At 52.6% G+C, this 15,934-nt stretch overlaps 3 protein-coding genes across 5 annotated transcripts; 1 reads left to right on the top strand and 2 right to left on the bottom strand.

Moving 5' to 3' along the window:
• Window positions 1–265: 265 nt before the first annotated feature.
• Window positions 266–2,938, bottom strand: B3GNT8 (UDP-GlcNAc:betaGal beta-1,3-N-acetylglucosaminyltransferase 8). Its single transcript, XM_019751436.2, has 2 exons — window positions 2,114–2,938; window positions 266–1,732 (listed from the first exon to the last, which is right to left on the bottom strand). Exon 2 carries the CDS (start codon window positions 1,698–1,700, stop codon window positions 501–503), a length of 1,200 nt encoding a protein of 399 aa, XP_019606995.1. The 5' UTR covers window positions 1,701–1,732; window positions 2,114–2,938; the 3' UTR covers window positions 266–500.
• Window positions 2,939–4,946: 2,008 nt separating this feature from the next.
• On the bottom strand, window positions 4,947–10,512 carry DMAC2 (distal membrane arm assembly component 2). 3 transcript variants are annotated; one of them, XM_019751439.2, is made up of 6 exons: window positions 10,469–10,512; window positions 8,934–9,130; window positions 7,697–7,777; window positions 6,814–6,950; window positions 6,552–6,714; window positions 4,947–6,124 (listed from the first exon to the last, which is right to left on the bottom strand). In XM_019751439.2, exons 1-6 carry the CDS (start codon window positions 10,484–10,486, stop codon window positions 5,947–5,949), a joined length of 774 nt encoding a protein of 257 aa, XP_019606998.2. In that variant the 5' UTR covers window positions 10,487–10,512; the 3' UTR covers window positions 4,947–5,946. The 3 variants fall into 3 exon arrangements, with proteins under 3 accessions (XP_019606998.2, XP_074170388.1, XP_074170389.1); XM_074314287.1 differs by lacking the exon at window positions 10,469–10,512 and adding an exon at window positions 9,849–9,992; XM_074314288.1 differs by lacking the exon at window positions 7,697–7,777.
• Window positions 10,513–13,248: 2,736 nt separating this feature from the next.
• On the top strand, window positions 13,249–15,529 carry ERICH4 (glutamate rich 4). The gene is made up of 2 exons (XM_019751442.2): window positions 13,249–13,657; window positions 14,708–15,529. Exons 1-2 carry the CDS (start codon window positions 13,484–13,486, stop codon window positions 14,933–14,935), a joined length of 402 nt encoding a protein of 133 aa, XP_019607001.1. The 5' UTR covers window positions 13,249–13,483; the 3' UTR covers window positions 14,936–15,529.
• The last annotated feature ends 405 nt before the right edge of the window (window positions 15,530–15,934 follow it).

Here is a 15,934-nt window from a genome sequence, read left to right as displayed (position 1 = left end):
GTTGAGTCCTCTGCTTCCCCCGGAAACTTTCGCAAGCTGAAGGCCAGCTTCCGCAGACAGGAGGGGGGTGGGGCCCTCCAGAGGTGGGCTCCTGCTCTCCCATAGAATGAGGCAAGCCTGTCTTCAGCAAGGTGATGAGGAGGCCGCTGGCGCTGGCCCTATCCAGTAAGGGTGGGGAGGATGTCTGGTGTAAAGGTCAGGGTGTGGCTGAGCTCTGCTCTGTCAATGTCTCTGGGGACCCACAGCGCAAAGAGAACTCCAGGCCTCAGAGTAGGGAGTGCATATTTTTCAAAAATAAAAAGTAGACAAAAACAATCTTCTGCCTCCCGCTGCCCAGTCCCATAGCCTGGGCAGGCCCAGGAGGGCCTCAAACAGCCAGGATTCCAGGACCTCCTCCCTCACACCAAGGCCTAAAAGGAGAGGCTGTGCAAGGGGCAGGCACCGAGGTCCTGCCCAGGGCCCAGGCCAGGTCCACCCTCCCCTTAAGTCCCCACTGAGGCTCAACAATGGAGCTGAGGGTCTTGCAGATGTTTCCAGAGCCGAATGCTGTCCTGGGGACTGAGGGGCCGCACCAGCAGCAGGTCACGGAGAGCGCAGGGGTCAGCCGTGCGGTCTGCTGGCCAGGCTGTGAGGAAGCCTTTGTGGGCCCTGGGCACCAGGCCCAGGGCACGGAAGCACAGGCCGATGTAGACGTCGTTGAAGGGGAATGGTGCCACACGGGCCACTGCCTGCAGCAGCCAGGGTACCAAGCGCCCAGCAATGACGTAGCCACCCCCGCTGGCATAGGCCGGGTAGTCACCTTCGAAGAAGGACCTGGGCACGTAGAAGGGTCCTCCAGGCTTCCGGAGGGGCTTGGCCTGAGTAAAGACCTCACCCAGGTAGAGGCCTGGGGCCCAGCTGCGTGGCAGGGCCCGCAGGTATTGCAGCAAGGCAGGGGTATGCACAAAGGCGTCATCCTGAGCTAGCAGGACAAAGCTCACACCAGGACAGTGGTGGCCAAGCCAGGACAGCAGCAGCAGGTCCTTGAGCGTCTGGTTGAAGGGGACGTCGAGGAAGTCCCAGAGCAGCAGGTCACTGTAGCGACGGCTCTCCCAGGCCACGAGGGGGCGTAGGTCAGGGCCCCCCTCACCCACTGGGGACCCCAGCAGGAAGAGCAGCCTGATCCCAGCAGCTGGACCACCCCAGGTCTCCCTCACGGCCTGTCGCTCTGCAAAGCGCCCTGGTTCCGACTTGACAGCCAACAGCAGGTAGGGGACGTCGGTTTCCTCGCAGCTGACCACTTGGCCATTGTCAACTCCAGGCAGCCACCGTGGGAAGCTCCGGCAGGCTGCTGACAGCAAGAAGCGGCGGAGGTCCTCAGGGTAGGAGGCGAAGTCAGGGATCTCAGCGGCAGCAGCAGCCCCCCAAGCTCGGCAGCCCCCCACCTCAGTGCTGTTCCCACTGGGCAGGGCCCCCAGCCGCCACTGCTGCTGGTTCCAGTAAGCTGAGGGCAGTGGGGCAGTCTGGCCCAGACGGGCTGAGAGGTTAGCAGGCAGGGTGGGTTCGGGGCTGGCTGATGTGGGGCCTGGCAGGGTGCCGTGGGGTCCCAGGTAAGCTTTGTTCAGCCGAGACTCCGATGTCCACTCAATGTAAACTTTGAGGCCCAAGAGCGTAAGCAGCGCTGACAGGCAGAGAAGGCACTTGGGGCAGCGCATGACCATGACCCGGCCCAGGGAAGGGATGGCCGCGGGAGCTGCAAAGGAGCCACAGAGGCCTTTGGGATGGGCCTCAGGGATGGGCCCTCAGTCCCCACCAACCCCCCTAATGGCCTCTCTCAGTCCCAGATGCTAAACTGGCCATCAACCAAAGACCCAGCTCTTCCCTATTACTGGGCTTGGAATCACTGCTCCAGTCCCATTCCAACACCCACTCTTTCCTCCTCAGCCCAACCCCTTCCACCATCTTGGTTCCCCCCCAGTGCTCCCTCCTCCCCTCCCCCCCATTCATCCCTCTCACCAGAAATCTGGATCACTGGGGGCAGCTCCTTCCACTGTCATAAATACCCAGCCTCCCTTGCCCCACGAGTTCCCACCCTAGAGACTGGGGAGCCAGGGACCTGTTCCCTCCTCTTTACCTCTGGGTCGGGCTCCCGCCAGCTCCGGCGCCCTGGGCCTCTGGTCAGGCCCTCCCAGCTCCCTCCTGCCCTTGTCCTGCTCTGGCTCTGTCGTTGTTCTGCAGCCCAGCCTAGACCATCCAAAGGGGCGGGGCGGGGAGCAGAGCAGTGGCTGGGAGGGCCCCAGGGGCCGGGAGGGGCTAGGGCGGGGCTGAGCAGGAGGGGGAGAGAGGGAGGGCTGGAGGCCGACCTGAGAGATGGGGCTCTGGCGTGTTAGGGCTGGTTTTCTGGTGAGACAGCGGGAAAGGTGCAGGGGTGGCTGCAGAGACAGACGGGGCTCTGGGCGAGGCCTGGGAGGGGAGGATTAGGGGCCTGGGAGAGAGTCCCAGGGAGGGTGAGACTGAGGGCTGGGTAGTGTTGGAATGGCCCAGGGACAGCAGAGGGGCAAAGCCGGGAGGGGAGGGGCTAGCGCCTGGTTGCAGGAGGAGGTAGAGGACAATGTGCAGAGGAATGGGTCAGCCTGCCAGAGGTGGGGGTGTTGTTGCCACCCAGAGCCGTGGGGTGGGGTGGGAAGGGGGCTGTTGAGGAGGAGAGCCAGACAGGGAGACCTCAGGGACAGGCAGGGAGATGAGAGAGACGAGATGGAGACTCAGGGAGGCAAAGAGGAGAGCACCTGGCAGGAGAGCGAGGGTGAGAAAGGAGGAGGGAAATGGAGACCGGGAACGAGAGAGAGAAGGGGTGGCTGGGAAGCCCCCGTGAGGGAGGAAGAAGGGAAGATGGAGAGGCAGGTGGAGGAACGCAATGGGGTCTGAGGAGGGAGTCTGCTAACAGAGTGCTGGAGCCAGGAGGAGGCGGGGAAGGGAGCCAGGGAGGAGCAGGAGAGGACCAGTGGGGAGAAGGGGTGGCTGGAAGGGGAACCAAACTAGAGGGCAATAGAGGGGTGGGTGCACTGGGAGCCCTCTAGTTCAGCCGGCTCTGCACCTCCTCCATCCCTGAGGCGCCTGGGATGCCAGACTAGCAGGGCGGGAACCCATTCCTACCCAGCCCCGCCCACAGCTGCACTGGGACTCAGGAACACTCACATCCGGCCCCCCAGGGACCGGAGAGGGTGTCTGCCTGTGTTTACAGCCCTACCCTCCCGAGGCTCCTGCTGTTGGGGCTCCGTTAGCTGTCTGGGGAGGCGGGCAAGTAGGGCCTTCTCCTCAGAGACCCGGAACCTGCGGTGGGACTAAGCCTGGCCTGACCCCCTTCACCCCACCCAGGGTTGGGGAGCACTGTCCAATAGTCTCAGGGACCCTGTCTGTAATCAGCAGCAGTTGATTATCTGTCTAATGCTGATTTCCTCCCCGCAAGTTTGAATAATGGAGCCCATGGGACCAGTTGGAGGAAGAGTTCCGAGGAAGTGGGGAACATTAATGGAGTAAAAGCCAGAGTGGGAAATGACAGGCAGGGTCTGGGGCCAGGAACCTGGGCACCCTGGAGAGGGTCCAAGTCCTCCTTCGCTGGGGCCAGGAGAGAGGGGTCAAGGCCCCAGCTCTCTTGGCTCCTCTGGCTTCTCCCAGAGGGTGCAGAGGTTCTCCACAGCATGGGAGGTGGTGACACTGTCCCTCCTGGGGGTGTTTGGAAATCTCGCAGGGTACAGTTTTGGTTGCTATGTGCACCAGTCTGAGTTCAATCAGTAGAGAAAGCACACAGCAGTGGGAACAGGAAAAGTTGAATATCAAGAATGATTTAAGAGGTGCCTTCCTGTGGAAGAGTTAAGGGGTACATGTGCAGGCCAACCATGATCAAGCCAATCCAAAATCCTGGCCCCCCAAAGCCTCTGGATCCCTCTTCCAGATGATGCCAGGGCAGTTCTGGCTTCTCACCTCATTAACTAGAGGCCACTGTTGAGTCCAGGTTCCAGCCAGCCAACCAAGGGAGCGGTTAGAACCACCCCCAGCTGCACAAACTAACCCATTAAATCTAGAGTCTCTAGCAAGTGCCCTTGGACCAGTGAACTTGGCCAGATCTAGTGTTACATCCACCCTCACTGGTCTAACACCCTTAGAATCCACTCCTGCACTGGTTCTCTGGATACAAGCTGTTTCCTCCTGGGTCAAAGTGAACACAGGTCCCCTGGGGAAGAGATTTGACCCTAGGTATTTATGGGTCTAGTGACAGCAGAGGTGCTTGTCATGAATCTTAAGAAGGATGGACACGGCCATTAAGGCATCTGCCCCAGGTGAGGGCATCGCATCACGGGAAATTACAAGCACAGGTAGGCTGGTGGTCTTCTCAGACACTGCTAAAGGAGGCCCAGGGTGACAGGGTTCATCGTGTTTCCTTTGGGTCCAACTGGATGACCACATTCTAAATTTCAGGATCGCACTATTTACCAGTCAGTGCCCTCACTTTCATAGGAGGAACTTGTCAAGACTGGGAATTCAACCATCATCAACCTGAAAACTTAAATGTGTTATATATTCAGCCATATTAGCCCTGTGGTTACAAGTAAGAACTTTTGGGTGTGTCATGGAAGCACTCCAGTTCTCAGACTGTGACTCGAGCCAACAGACCTGAACTTGTCCTTGTCCATCTGTAACTCAAGGGCACTCCCAAGATAGGCTCCGTCCAGCGCCTATCTTTAGAATCGTCATTACTGCCACAACGGTCAAGTGCAGCAGCCAGAGGGGCTCCCACTGCTTCAGCTGACACCTCGTCACAGTCAACTCCTGTGACAGCCTGATTGTGATGCCACTGTGTGATAGCTGGCATTTCAAACCCCACATCCCATCTCTGTAGGCCTATCTCCCAGAACATTCTGGATAGCAATGCTGTATCAGTTTGAACACAATCAGGAGAGAAAAAAAAGTAATTTGAACAGGGGAAGTTTAATATTAAGAATTATTCACTAACAGTGAACTGAAGTGACAAGGGATTCATTGGTACAGTATCTAGGAATTTACTGGAAATCCACCTCCTGGGGTGTGGTCTGGGGTGTGGTGGAATCATTCACAGGAAGGTGTCTCAGTGGAGGCACTCCTCTATGAAATTGCTGGGGGAGGGGGCACCAGGGGAGGCTGCTGACTACCTGAGCTGGGGAAGCCAAGGCACTGCAGGAACCTGCAGAGCCAGCACAGCTAAACAGGAACCAGGAAGCAAAACCCTTGCCTCCTATCGTGTCTCTTAAGCGCCCTCTACTGACAAAGCTTATTATGCCAGTTAGCAAAGGAAAAACATTTCAAAGGCCCAAATCAGTTTTCACTGAGCAGACAAGAAAGTTGAATTTGGAGCTGAGAGTCAAATCAATAAGCGGGGACCCCATAGGATTTTGGGGGCTCCTGGCATTTAGTGAGTGTGGGCCAGGGATGCTGTACCCTGCGATGAGCTACCTAGTCCCACATAGGGAATCGCCATCCCTATGGAATGCCAGTAGCATATCCTGGCAGGAAACAGCAGTGCACCTATATGAAGATAATTTGAGAAGTCTCTTGACACAGTGGTGGGCAAGGTGGGGAGGCCACAAGGGAGAGTGCAGCTCCTTGGGGCTACTTGCAGCCAGGAGCCCTTTACTTGCCCCAGGCTTGAAGAGGCGGAAGGGTTATTGGAACTGGAAGGAGAGAAGTATGTAGGAAGGGCTGCCTGACAGGATGACAGAAACTGTGTCCTTCAGCCCAGGGTGCAGCCAGCCAGGGCACCCCTAAGCGGGACCACATGCTCTCCTTCCCTCTGACCTGCCATTGTCATACCCCTCATCCTTCCCCACCCCCCACGATGAGTGAGCCCCACTGGAAGCCAGAAGTTTGGAGAACTGTCAGACACTCAACACGGTGCCGCTGAGATCCAGCTTGATGGGGAGGGGGGGTCATAGGCTAGGCAGGGATGGGGCTGGCTGTGTCCCGAGACAGCTTCTCTGGCCCCAACTTCAGGCCCTCGGTCCACTCAGCCCCTAGAACCTCGCAGTTGGGCAGCATCTCCTCCACCAAGATCCGCGTGAGGCCTGGACTGGACACGGCGGGGAGGTCTGAGATGTCCAGCCTGCGGAGCTTCCTGACAGGAGGCAAGAGGGGGGAGGCCCACATGAGGACAGCACCCATGTGTGTGAGTGTACAGAGGGGGGGTGCCGGCCCCCATTCCACCCCTATCTTCCTAACTAAGAAATGTTAGCGCTGTCCAAGTCTGTGAAATCCATTGTGTTAATGACAAATGGACACCTCTGGCTGCTATGGTTCTCCAACGGTGTAAGTATCGTGGTGTTTTCATTACAACCCAAAGGAAGAAAAACGAGGAGTGCTTTCATTCCCCTAGAGACTCACGCCACTGCTCATTGTGCTTACCCCCCACAAACACTCTGGGTTTATCATGGAGGCAGGGAGACGGGGAACTGCCTGCCACTGCTCCCACCCCACTTTCCCGTATCTGAGTTGGGTGGGAGCCCCTGCCTTGGCTCGGGGCCCAGGCTGAGCTGAGGTCTTACTGGAGGTGGTGGAGGCAGGCAAGGCCTCGTTCGGAGATTCGGGGGCAGCCGGCCAGCGAGAGCTCCTGCAATGAGTCGGCCAGCTGGTAGAGGCGGCTGAGACACCAGTCATCCACATGGGGACAGCGCTGCAGCCACAGGGACTGGAGCTCCTTCAGGGCCACTGCAGGGGGGGAGAGGGTGGATGGCACTGAGGGCCCTTCCAGAGCCCACCAGGAGGGAAAATGCAGAGGCTTGCTCATCCCTATGCTGCCCCACTCACAGAGGTTGTCCAGGCCTTGGTAATTGATGGCACAGTCACTGGCATCGACAGCCTCTACAGGTATCGCTTGGAAGTTCAGGAACTCGAGAGAGCAGTGGCCACGCCCATTTGACCGTATCCACTCCTTGCCCTGGAACCTGGGAGAGAGGGAGTGTCAGCGGGGACCTTACCCCTCCCCAGGCCTCCAAACTCTTGAGACTGTTCCCCAGCCCCTTACAATAACAATGATGGTAGTGCCTGTGCACTTACTATATGTCAGGCCCTGTTCTAAGGGCTTTACGTGTCCGGTCTCATTGGATCCCCTGGCAATCCCATGAAAGACGGAATCTTTGGGTAATTTTACATGCCTAGAAGCTGAGGGCTAGGGAGATAACTGATAACATAAAAGAGCTATAATACAGGAATCCTTGTAGACAGGCAAAGTGCAGGTGTCTTCAGACATGTACACTGTTTCTAAGGTAGGTCCTGGAGGAAGTGCTCAAACGAAGTAAAATTTGAATCTGAACAAAGATGAGATGTATGAAATCTACATGAATTGTGTTTTTCAAAAAAGAAGAAAAGGGGGAACAAAGGGAAGAGGAGGAAGGGATAGAGAAAGGAAGGGGGAAGAAAAGAAACACCAACATTTATTGAGCACATGTGCTATGCCAGACCTTGTTACAAGTGTTTAGATTGCTAACTGTGTTTGTAGGTTAGATACAACTACCATCCCATTTTACAGATGACACAACTGAAGCTCAGGACCAAGCCCCAGGCCACACAACCAGTAGGGGGCAGAGATAGGGGGACCCATGGGGAAGCCTGTCTGACTGAAGAGCCTGGAGCTTAGAGAGATGCTCTACCGCCTCCCCCAACCCCCGTTTTGACACCTTTGCTGTCATACTTGACTGCGCCTCCCTGCTTCAGGATGAAATAGGCACCTGCGACGTATGGGCCATATCGCTCCTTGATGTAGGTGAAGGATCTGCCAAGAGAAGAGTAGCTGAGGGTGAGGCCTGGGGAGCACTGGACCCATCTCCATATCCAGGACTGATGGGCATAGACAGACAGACTGAGTCAGGCTGCAGATATTTATTGAGTGCCTATTAAGTACCGGGCACTGGTGACCCAGGCAGATAAACGTCCCTGCCTTGTGAACTTATTTTATAGGGAGAAACAAAAACCAGGAAGTAACAGCAAATCGCAGAGTATCAATTCCATGATGAAAAGAAAATACTGGGACTGGCTAGGAGTGGCTTGGGTCAGGGTGGAGATGGAGGAGGCTACTTTAGTCTGGCTGTTAAGAAATGCTTCTTGGAGGAGGTAACACTTAACTTGTGTAGAGCTTTGAGTGGTGGGAAGGAGTGTAGAAGTCAAGGCAAGGGCCTGCCAGACCAAAGGAACAGCTAGTGCAAGGCTCAGAGGCTCAAATTGGGATGGTTGAACAAATAGCAATAAGCTCGCCATGTTGCCAGGGGTGAGAGGAATCCCTGGTAGGGGTCTCAAAGCTCAGTAGGGACCAGGTTTTAGGCTTTGGAGTTTGGCTTTCATTCTAGTTGCAATTGGAAATCATTTGAGGGTTTCAAGCAGAGTGGTAACGTTATCTATTTTACTTTCTTAAAAGAATCCTTTGATTGCTTTGTAGCCTGTAAGAGACTGTAGGGGGCACAAGGTGACTAGTTAGATTACTGCAGTAAACCAACCATAAAATGAAGGGGCTCAGAACAGGTTACAAACAGTGGAGGAGGTGACAAGTGGTCAGATTTGGGATATTCTAGTACTTTATTGATGGATTGGATGTAGAAGGCAGAGAATAAAGAGAGGAATCAGGGATGACTCCTTAGAATTTGACCTGAACTGGGTAGGCAGTGGTGCTGTTTACTGGGATGGGGGAGGCTTGGGAGTGAGCAGACTATTTTAGGGGGAAATCAAGCATTTGTTGTTATCCATGTTACATTCGCGGTGCCAGCTAAACTCCCGAGGAGATGGTCTGCAGCAGGCTGCCTGTAGGAACTGGAGTCTTTGGGAAGAGTGTGAGCTGGTACTGGAAGCCATAGGGCTGCCTGGGAGTAGCAAGGGCAGGCTCTGGGTTCTGACCAGTGAGGCCTGAGCAGCAGGTCTTGCAGGCCAGGGGTTCTCACCGATTTTTCTGGTGTATCTTTGACACCTGCTTTTGGAACAGGTACTCCCTCAGAGCCTCCACGTCATAGAAGCGGTCAGCCAGGAACTGGAGTAGCTTCCCCCACTTGCTTTGATTGCCTTCTGGGGCCACTGCACTGCTCATGCCACGGATGCCCCTGGTACCTCCATTCCATAACGGGGCCACCAGGTGGAGGTACTGGGGAGGAGAGAAGAGGAGGGGCTGAGCCTGGAGCCTCCTGTAAGACAGAGCTGGATCCCCCAGTTCTTGGTCCATGAAACCCCTCCCCCCATGCTTCCTCGCTCACTAAATTCTCCTTTCAGAACTTCCAAATTCTGCCTTTGGGATTCCCAAATTTTCCCCAAGTTCTTAACCCTAAGTTCTCTCTCTGATTTAGCCAAACATTCTTGGTTTTCCCAAATTCTCCCCATAATTTTCCCCCAAATGCTTATTTCTCTCTCAAAACCTCCATTTTCTGACCTCTTAATTTCCTACAAATTTTCCCCTTAATTTCACCCAGTTCCCCCTGGGGTCTTCCTAAATAACCTATTTCTTTTCTGAAAATACAATCTTAATTTCTTTTCACCCTTAATTTACCTCTTAAAGTCCCCAAACTCTTCCTTCAACTTGCACTCCAAGTTTTCTCTTAGCCTGTCCCAATTTCTCTTTTTGCTTTAACCAAATTCTCCCAATAACTTTGCCCAAATCCTTTTCTCTCAAAATTCCTCTTAAACTTCCAACCTTACTTTAATTTTCCCTAAATTCATTCTTTGATTTTACCCAGTTCTTCCCAAATTCTCTCCACAAATACCGCAAATTCTCCCCTTCATTCCCTTGGAACTCCATCAAATTGGGTTTCATCAAAATTCCTAACTTTCCCATGAGTTTCCCTCACCTGTATCCTTTTGTGTCCTACCTTGGCCTTGGCCAATTCCCTCCAAGCCCTCTTTCATTTCCAGGTCCAACTCTCGCCTGCCCTTCGACTCCTACCATGTTTCCCTGAAAATAAGACCTAGCGGGACAATCAGCTCTAATGCATCTTTTGGAGCAAAAATTAATGTAAGGCCCGGTCTTATTTCTCTATAAGACCGGATATAATATAATAATTAATATAACATAAATACCAGGTCTTATATAAGACCGGGTCTTATATTAAGTTTTGCTCCAAATGACGCATCAAAGCTGATTGTCCAGCTAGGTCTTATTTCCCAGGAAATGGGCTAGCGCTTGCAGTGGTATCCCTCCCTCTGATTGGCTGGGTGCACCCTTTCAGGCCTGCACTCCCTGCTTCCGCATTGGTTTCTCTCCGCCAAGTCCCCGCCCCCTCTTCCTCTCTGAAGTGCCTCAGCCGCCTGCGACCCAGACCCGTCCTTCCCGGTCCCAGCCGCTGCACGTCTACACTCTAAGCGCGATGCCTAGCGGGAGAGGCCGTCTGCTCCGCCACGATCCTTGATCCCTGGGCACCGACAGAGCCCCTGAAGGCAGAGGCAGCAGATCGGACTTAATTTGGGGGTTCTAGGAACTGCAGTCACCTACCGCCCTGGGCGCCGCCATCTTGCTAGGATTACGTAACCGGAAGGGGCCAGTCCTTTCTTAACCCACCCACCTGGCTCCGTCCTGGACTTTATTTCTTACGGTCACGCCGTCTCCGTTTTCCAACCTTTCTCTTAAAGGCGCACGCACTTTCTTCTCTTTTTGGGTTTAAGGATGGCTCAGAGCGCTCTCTCCGTGGGCCTTCAAATGGGACTCTGTAGTCTTTCCTTAGGAGAGCGTGGGCTGTCCTTCCTGTTAGAGTACCTTCCTTCCCTGTCTGCAGTCCCGCTGAGTTTCCCTGTTCTCCAGCTCACTCGCTACCTCCTTAAAATAAGGAACAACGTGACTGAAAATCTGACCATCATTCTTTAAATCAGGGTCAGGGAAGGGAAAAAGGTCGAGTGGGTGGCGAGGGTAGACTTCAGGGTAATAGAGGTGAGATCTCAAGATTAGTATTGTGCTGTGTTTGCGATTTCAGTTTGGCGTTCAAGGCTAGATCTCGGCGTGAAGATTCAATGTGAAGTCATGTGGATAGAATTATTCATTCCACGAATATTTACCGAGCCCTTAACCACGTGGCAGGCACTGCTCTGGGTGCTAAGGTTACCTTGATGAACAGGACAGATCCAGCCCTTCTCTCAGGGAGTCAACATGCCAGGCAGGGAGAGGATGGATAAGAAATTATTAGCAAGATAATTTCAGATAGTATTTGATAAGAGGCAAATAAAAACACGTACTATAATAGGGAGTGACTAGGGTGTAGGGCCATCAGCAAAAGCCTCTCTGCAGAGATGACATTTAAATGGAAGTGAAGGATAAGAAGGAATCAGCCATTCAAAGATCTAGGGGGAAAGTGTTCCAGACAGAGGTAACAGCCAGTGTAAAGGCCCAGAGGTGGGAACCATCTTACAGAAAGAACTAGGAGACTGGGTCAGAGAGGTGGGCAAGGAGTTGACTGGACAGACCTGTTAGGATTTTTTTACTTTCACAGGCGAGTGTCATCTGATTTACATTTTATAAAGATCATTTCCTCCCGGTTGAGGACAGGCCATAGAGGCCAAGGGTGGAGGGGGGTGGGCACAGCAAAGAGGCTACTATAATCCTCCAGATAGATGAATGGAGACAGGAGCAGGGATGAGGCAATGAAAATGGTGAGAAGTGCTTGGCTTATGAGTCTTTTGAAGGTTGAGCAAATGGCTTGAGAAACGAAAAGGATAGAGATGCCACTCATAGAGATGGGGAAACAGGAGAAGTAGCAGGTTTGGAAGGGCAGGTGTTGGAAGGCTGAATATGCCCCCTCAGGCACACATCAATCCGTATCCTGATCCCTGGAACCTGTGAATATGTTACTTTAAATGTAAAGGGAAGATGTGATTAAGTTGAAAATCTTAGATGGGGAGATTATCCTTGATAACCGAGGTTGGCCCAATGTAATCAATGAGGGTCCTATAAAATGGAGGCAGGTAAGTCAGTCTGTAGGAGACGTAATATAGGTGCAAGAGGCTGCGATGATGCAAAGAAGGGGCTATGAGCCAAGGAATGCAGGTGGTGATATAGGTGATATTGGATCTGCCAGCAGTTTCTGAGTGTGGGCCGGGATCGTGTCTCGTGAAGCCGAAGAATGGAAACACGGACCAGGGAGAGGCAAAAAGTTTTAAAAAAGGATAGCTTATTAGAGGCAGGAGAAGAGGTTGCAGCTCCCAAGCAGGAGGGGGTCCCGAATGGGGGGTGCCCCATGACTGAAGCAAAAGCTTTTACTTTTATACCTTCCCTTTGTCTGTTTGGGGAAGGGGAGCTGTTTGGAGAAGGGAACTGGCGCCTTCTAATGAAATTCGTCTACCAGGTTTGTTCTGCTTGCCCATCCTAAAGGAATTAGCAAAGTAACCCACTCTTTATCAGATCAGCTCGTTTGTCAGGCCAAAATGAATTTTATGATTAACCTCAAGACCTTGTTACATTATGTCCTGGAGCAAAGGAGTGATTTTAAAACCTGAAGTTTTAGGATATGGCTGTCTTTGTTTATCTCACCAGGGACCTCCCTGTCTACCTAGGGACATGCTAACTATTCTGTATCAGTGGCTTCTAGAAGCTGGGTAAAGCTAGGAAATAGATGCTTCCCTAGAGCCTCCAGAGGAACCCAGCCGTGTGAACCCACTTCAGACTTCTGACCTCTAGAACTGTAAGATAATAACTTTGTGCTGTTTTAAGCCACTAAGTTTGTGGTAATTTGTCACAGCAGCAGTGGGGTAGGTGCCAATGGAGAGTTCTGTTTTGACCATATTCACCTTGAAAATGCCTGAGACATACAGGTGGAGATGGGAATTGGGGTCTGGAGCTCAGGAGGGAAGTCAGGACTGGAGTCAGAGACGTGGGAGCCATTGACACATAGATGGAATCTGAACACCCTGGGCCTAACAGAGCGGCTCAGTGCTGTTTTAAGAGGGAGGCCTGCAGTGCGTCCCATCCTTTTTCTGGCAGGGCCCATGCTGATAGTGATACTGTCTCTAGGCAGCTCTCGGGAGCAGAATTGGCTGCTCACCTGTGGGCCAGCAGCCAGACACTGAGGCATTCCAGCTGAGGGATCGTTCTCTTGGAAGCCACTCCTGGTTCCTCAGGCACACTAGTCGGGAAGCCCTGGGATGGCCTGAGTGGAGATGACAGGCAAGGAGGCAAGGAGGAGTGGTGGGAGGGACCCAGGATGAGTTGAGGCCAGGCCTCAGCAGACACTGAGCAAGGTGAGGGGTCAGGCCTGAGAAGAGGTGGGGAGGGTGGAGTTTGACTTCCACCAGAGGGGCTGTGTTTGGACCCTTGTGAGCAGAGTTGAGGTTAGACTTCAGAAAGAAAAACACATACATGAGGCTGCTGAGTCTCACTGGAGAATGGACTTTGGGACATCATCCCAGACCCTCCCCGCCCTTTTCCACTGCCCTTTAATCCCCCCACCCCCTAGGTCCGCAGGGGGCTGGGTCACTCTGGACCTTGCTACTTCCTGCTCCTGGCAGCCACTGCTCAGAAACTATGGAGCTGTGGAGGCAGCTGAGGCAGGCTGGACTGGTGCCCCCTGGGCTGGGCCCACCGCCCAGGGCCCTGAGGGGGATTCCCCCAGCAGGGGGAGCTGGCCAGAGCCTCATGTCCCCAGGGGCAGACACTAAAGGTGCCAGGGAGAGTCTGCTGTGGATCTGGGAGGAGCTGGTGAGTAAGGGGCTTAGAGGGGGCAAGAGATAGGGTGGGGGACGGGGAGAATGAATGAGTAGGAATGAATGGAAACAGAAAGGGCCAGAGATTGAAAGACAAGAATTGTGAGACAGGAATAGAGAAATAGAGGCAGATGTAGGTAGGTAGGTAAATGATAGATAGATATAGATCCAAAGAGTGAGAGACAGGAATAGAGAGAGACAGAGAGACCCAAAAATAGAGAGAGATGATAAGCAGAGATTGAGAGCAACAACAGAGAGAGAAAGACAGTAAAACTGAGACAGATGGAGATAGTCAAAGGCAGAGAAATGGAGACAGAAAGACAGGGATATGGAAGGACACAGAGACAGAGACAGACAGGTAGAGACAGAGACAGGTAGGTAGCAAGAGAGGGAAGCATAAAAGACAGACTAAGACTCAGAGACACACAAAGAGGTAGAGACAGTGAGGGACCAAGAGACACTAAGAAGCAGGATGGCAGGAAGGGTCCAGGGACACTGAGGACCCGCCCAGGTGCTGTGAGCTAGGACTGTTAAAGAAAAAAATGTTATAACGTGTTACAGATAGTAAGGTGACGGGTGTAGGGACCACTGCGATGGGATTTTGCAGTACAGGAGAGAGATGGGGCTCAACTCCAAATGGGCAAGCGGGAATTGTAGCCTGGGAGCAGGTGGGGGTCAGTTGATGGAAAACTACTAAGAGGAAACATCAGGGGGCAGGGGGAATTCGAGGTAAATTGACCCAGCAGGATTCCTGCTGAAAGCAGGCCAGGGTGATCAGACATCACCTGGGAGATGGTGAAGGGTGGAACCTGATTAAATAAGATATGGGAAGTGCTCAGGTGTGGAGGATGGGGATTCTTGCTAAAATGGGATTTTATAAAGAGATGAACAGATGGGCCTAGGAGAAGGTTCTGGAGCCTAACTAAAGTTTGGTCAAGCCAAGAATTGTCAGGATTTGAGCTGCCGTCTGCTCCCATCCATGTTGGGTGGGTGGGGGCCGTGCCCTCTGGGTTGGGATGCCCATGATGCCCCTTTCCTCTGGCAGGGGAACCTCCGCAGAGTGGATGTCCAGCTGCTTGGCCAGCTGTGCAGCTTGGGGCTGGAGATGGGGGCGCTGCGGGAGGAACTGGTCGCCTTCCTGGAAGAGGAGGAGGAGATCATTGAGGAAGAGAAGGAAGATGAAGAGCTGGAGGTGACGCAGGAGGAGGGACACCTGGGGGGCTCCTGCCCAGCCCGATGCCTCCGCCTCCCAGACTTTGAGATGACTATCTGAGGTCCTGCTTGTGTCCTTCCCATTGGCACACGAATGAGGTGCAAATGTATGCAAAAAAACGGGGCGTTTGCAGGTCAGATCAACCTGCAAATGATTTGCAATCCACACGTGTTCTTGAGCAACTGCTTTCTCTGAAGTTGTCTGCCAGGAGGTTCAGGGCTTGGCCTGTGAGCTTTGGGTGTGTTTGAAGATGAAGTGGAAAGTTTGCAGAGAAACAAGGTGTGTGTGCGGATGAGCTGCAGGAGTGTTGCAGGGGAGGTGTGGGTCTTTTCAAATGGAATGGAGCTGCTTGCAGATGAGGTTTTAGATCAAGGCCATCGGTAGGCTGCACTGAGCACTTGAAATTGACTATCCCTAATTGAGGTGCACTGTAAGTGTAACATACACGCTGAATGCTGAATTTCAAAGGCTTAGTACAATAACAAGAATACAAAACACTTCAATAATCTTAAGAAATTAATTACATATTGAAATGATAATATTTTGAGTATATTGAGGTACATAAAAATATTACTAAAATTCGTTTCACTTGTTTAAGATTTTTTTTATTGTGGTAAAATATACCTAACATTAAAATTAACCATTTTAACTATTTTTAAGTGTCCAGTTCAATAGTGTTAATTAAGTACATTCGTATTGTTGTGCAGCCATCACCACCATCCATCTCCCCAGCTCTCTTCATTTTGCAAAACTGAAACTGTCCCTATTAAACAACTCCCCATGCTCCCGTCTCCCAGCCCCTGGCAACCACCATTCTACTTTGTGTCTCTATGAATTTGACTATTGTAGGAACTGCATATAAGTGTGATCGTATAGTATTTGTCCTTTTGTGTCTGGCTTATTTCACTTAGCACAATATTTCAAGGTTCATCCCTGTTGTGGCATGTGTCAGAACTTCCTTTTTTAGGCTGATAATATCCCATCATGTGTACATTCCACATTTTGTTTATCTACTCATCTGTCCATGGACACTTGAGTTTCCACCTTTTGTCTATTGTG

The sequence above is a fragment of the Rhinolophus sinicus genome, linkage group LG11 (assembly GCF_036562045.2).
Source record: "Rhinolophus sinicus isolate RSC01 linkage group LG11, ASM3656204v1, whole genome shotgun sequence".
Classification (NCBI taxonomy): domain Eukaryota; kingdom Metazoa; phylum Chordata; class Mammalia; order Chiroptera; family Rhinolophidae; genus Rhinolophus; species Rhinolophus sinicus.
The sequence above is the reverse complement of the archived record's forward strand: the minus strand, read 5'-3'. Positions and strand labels throughout refer to the sequence as shown.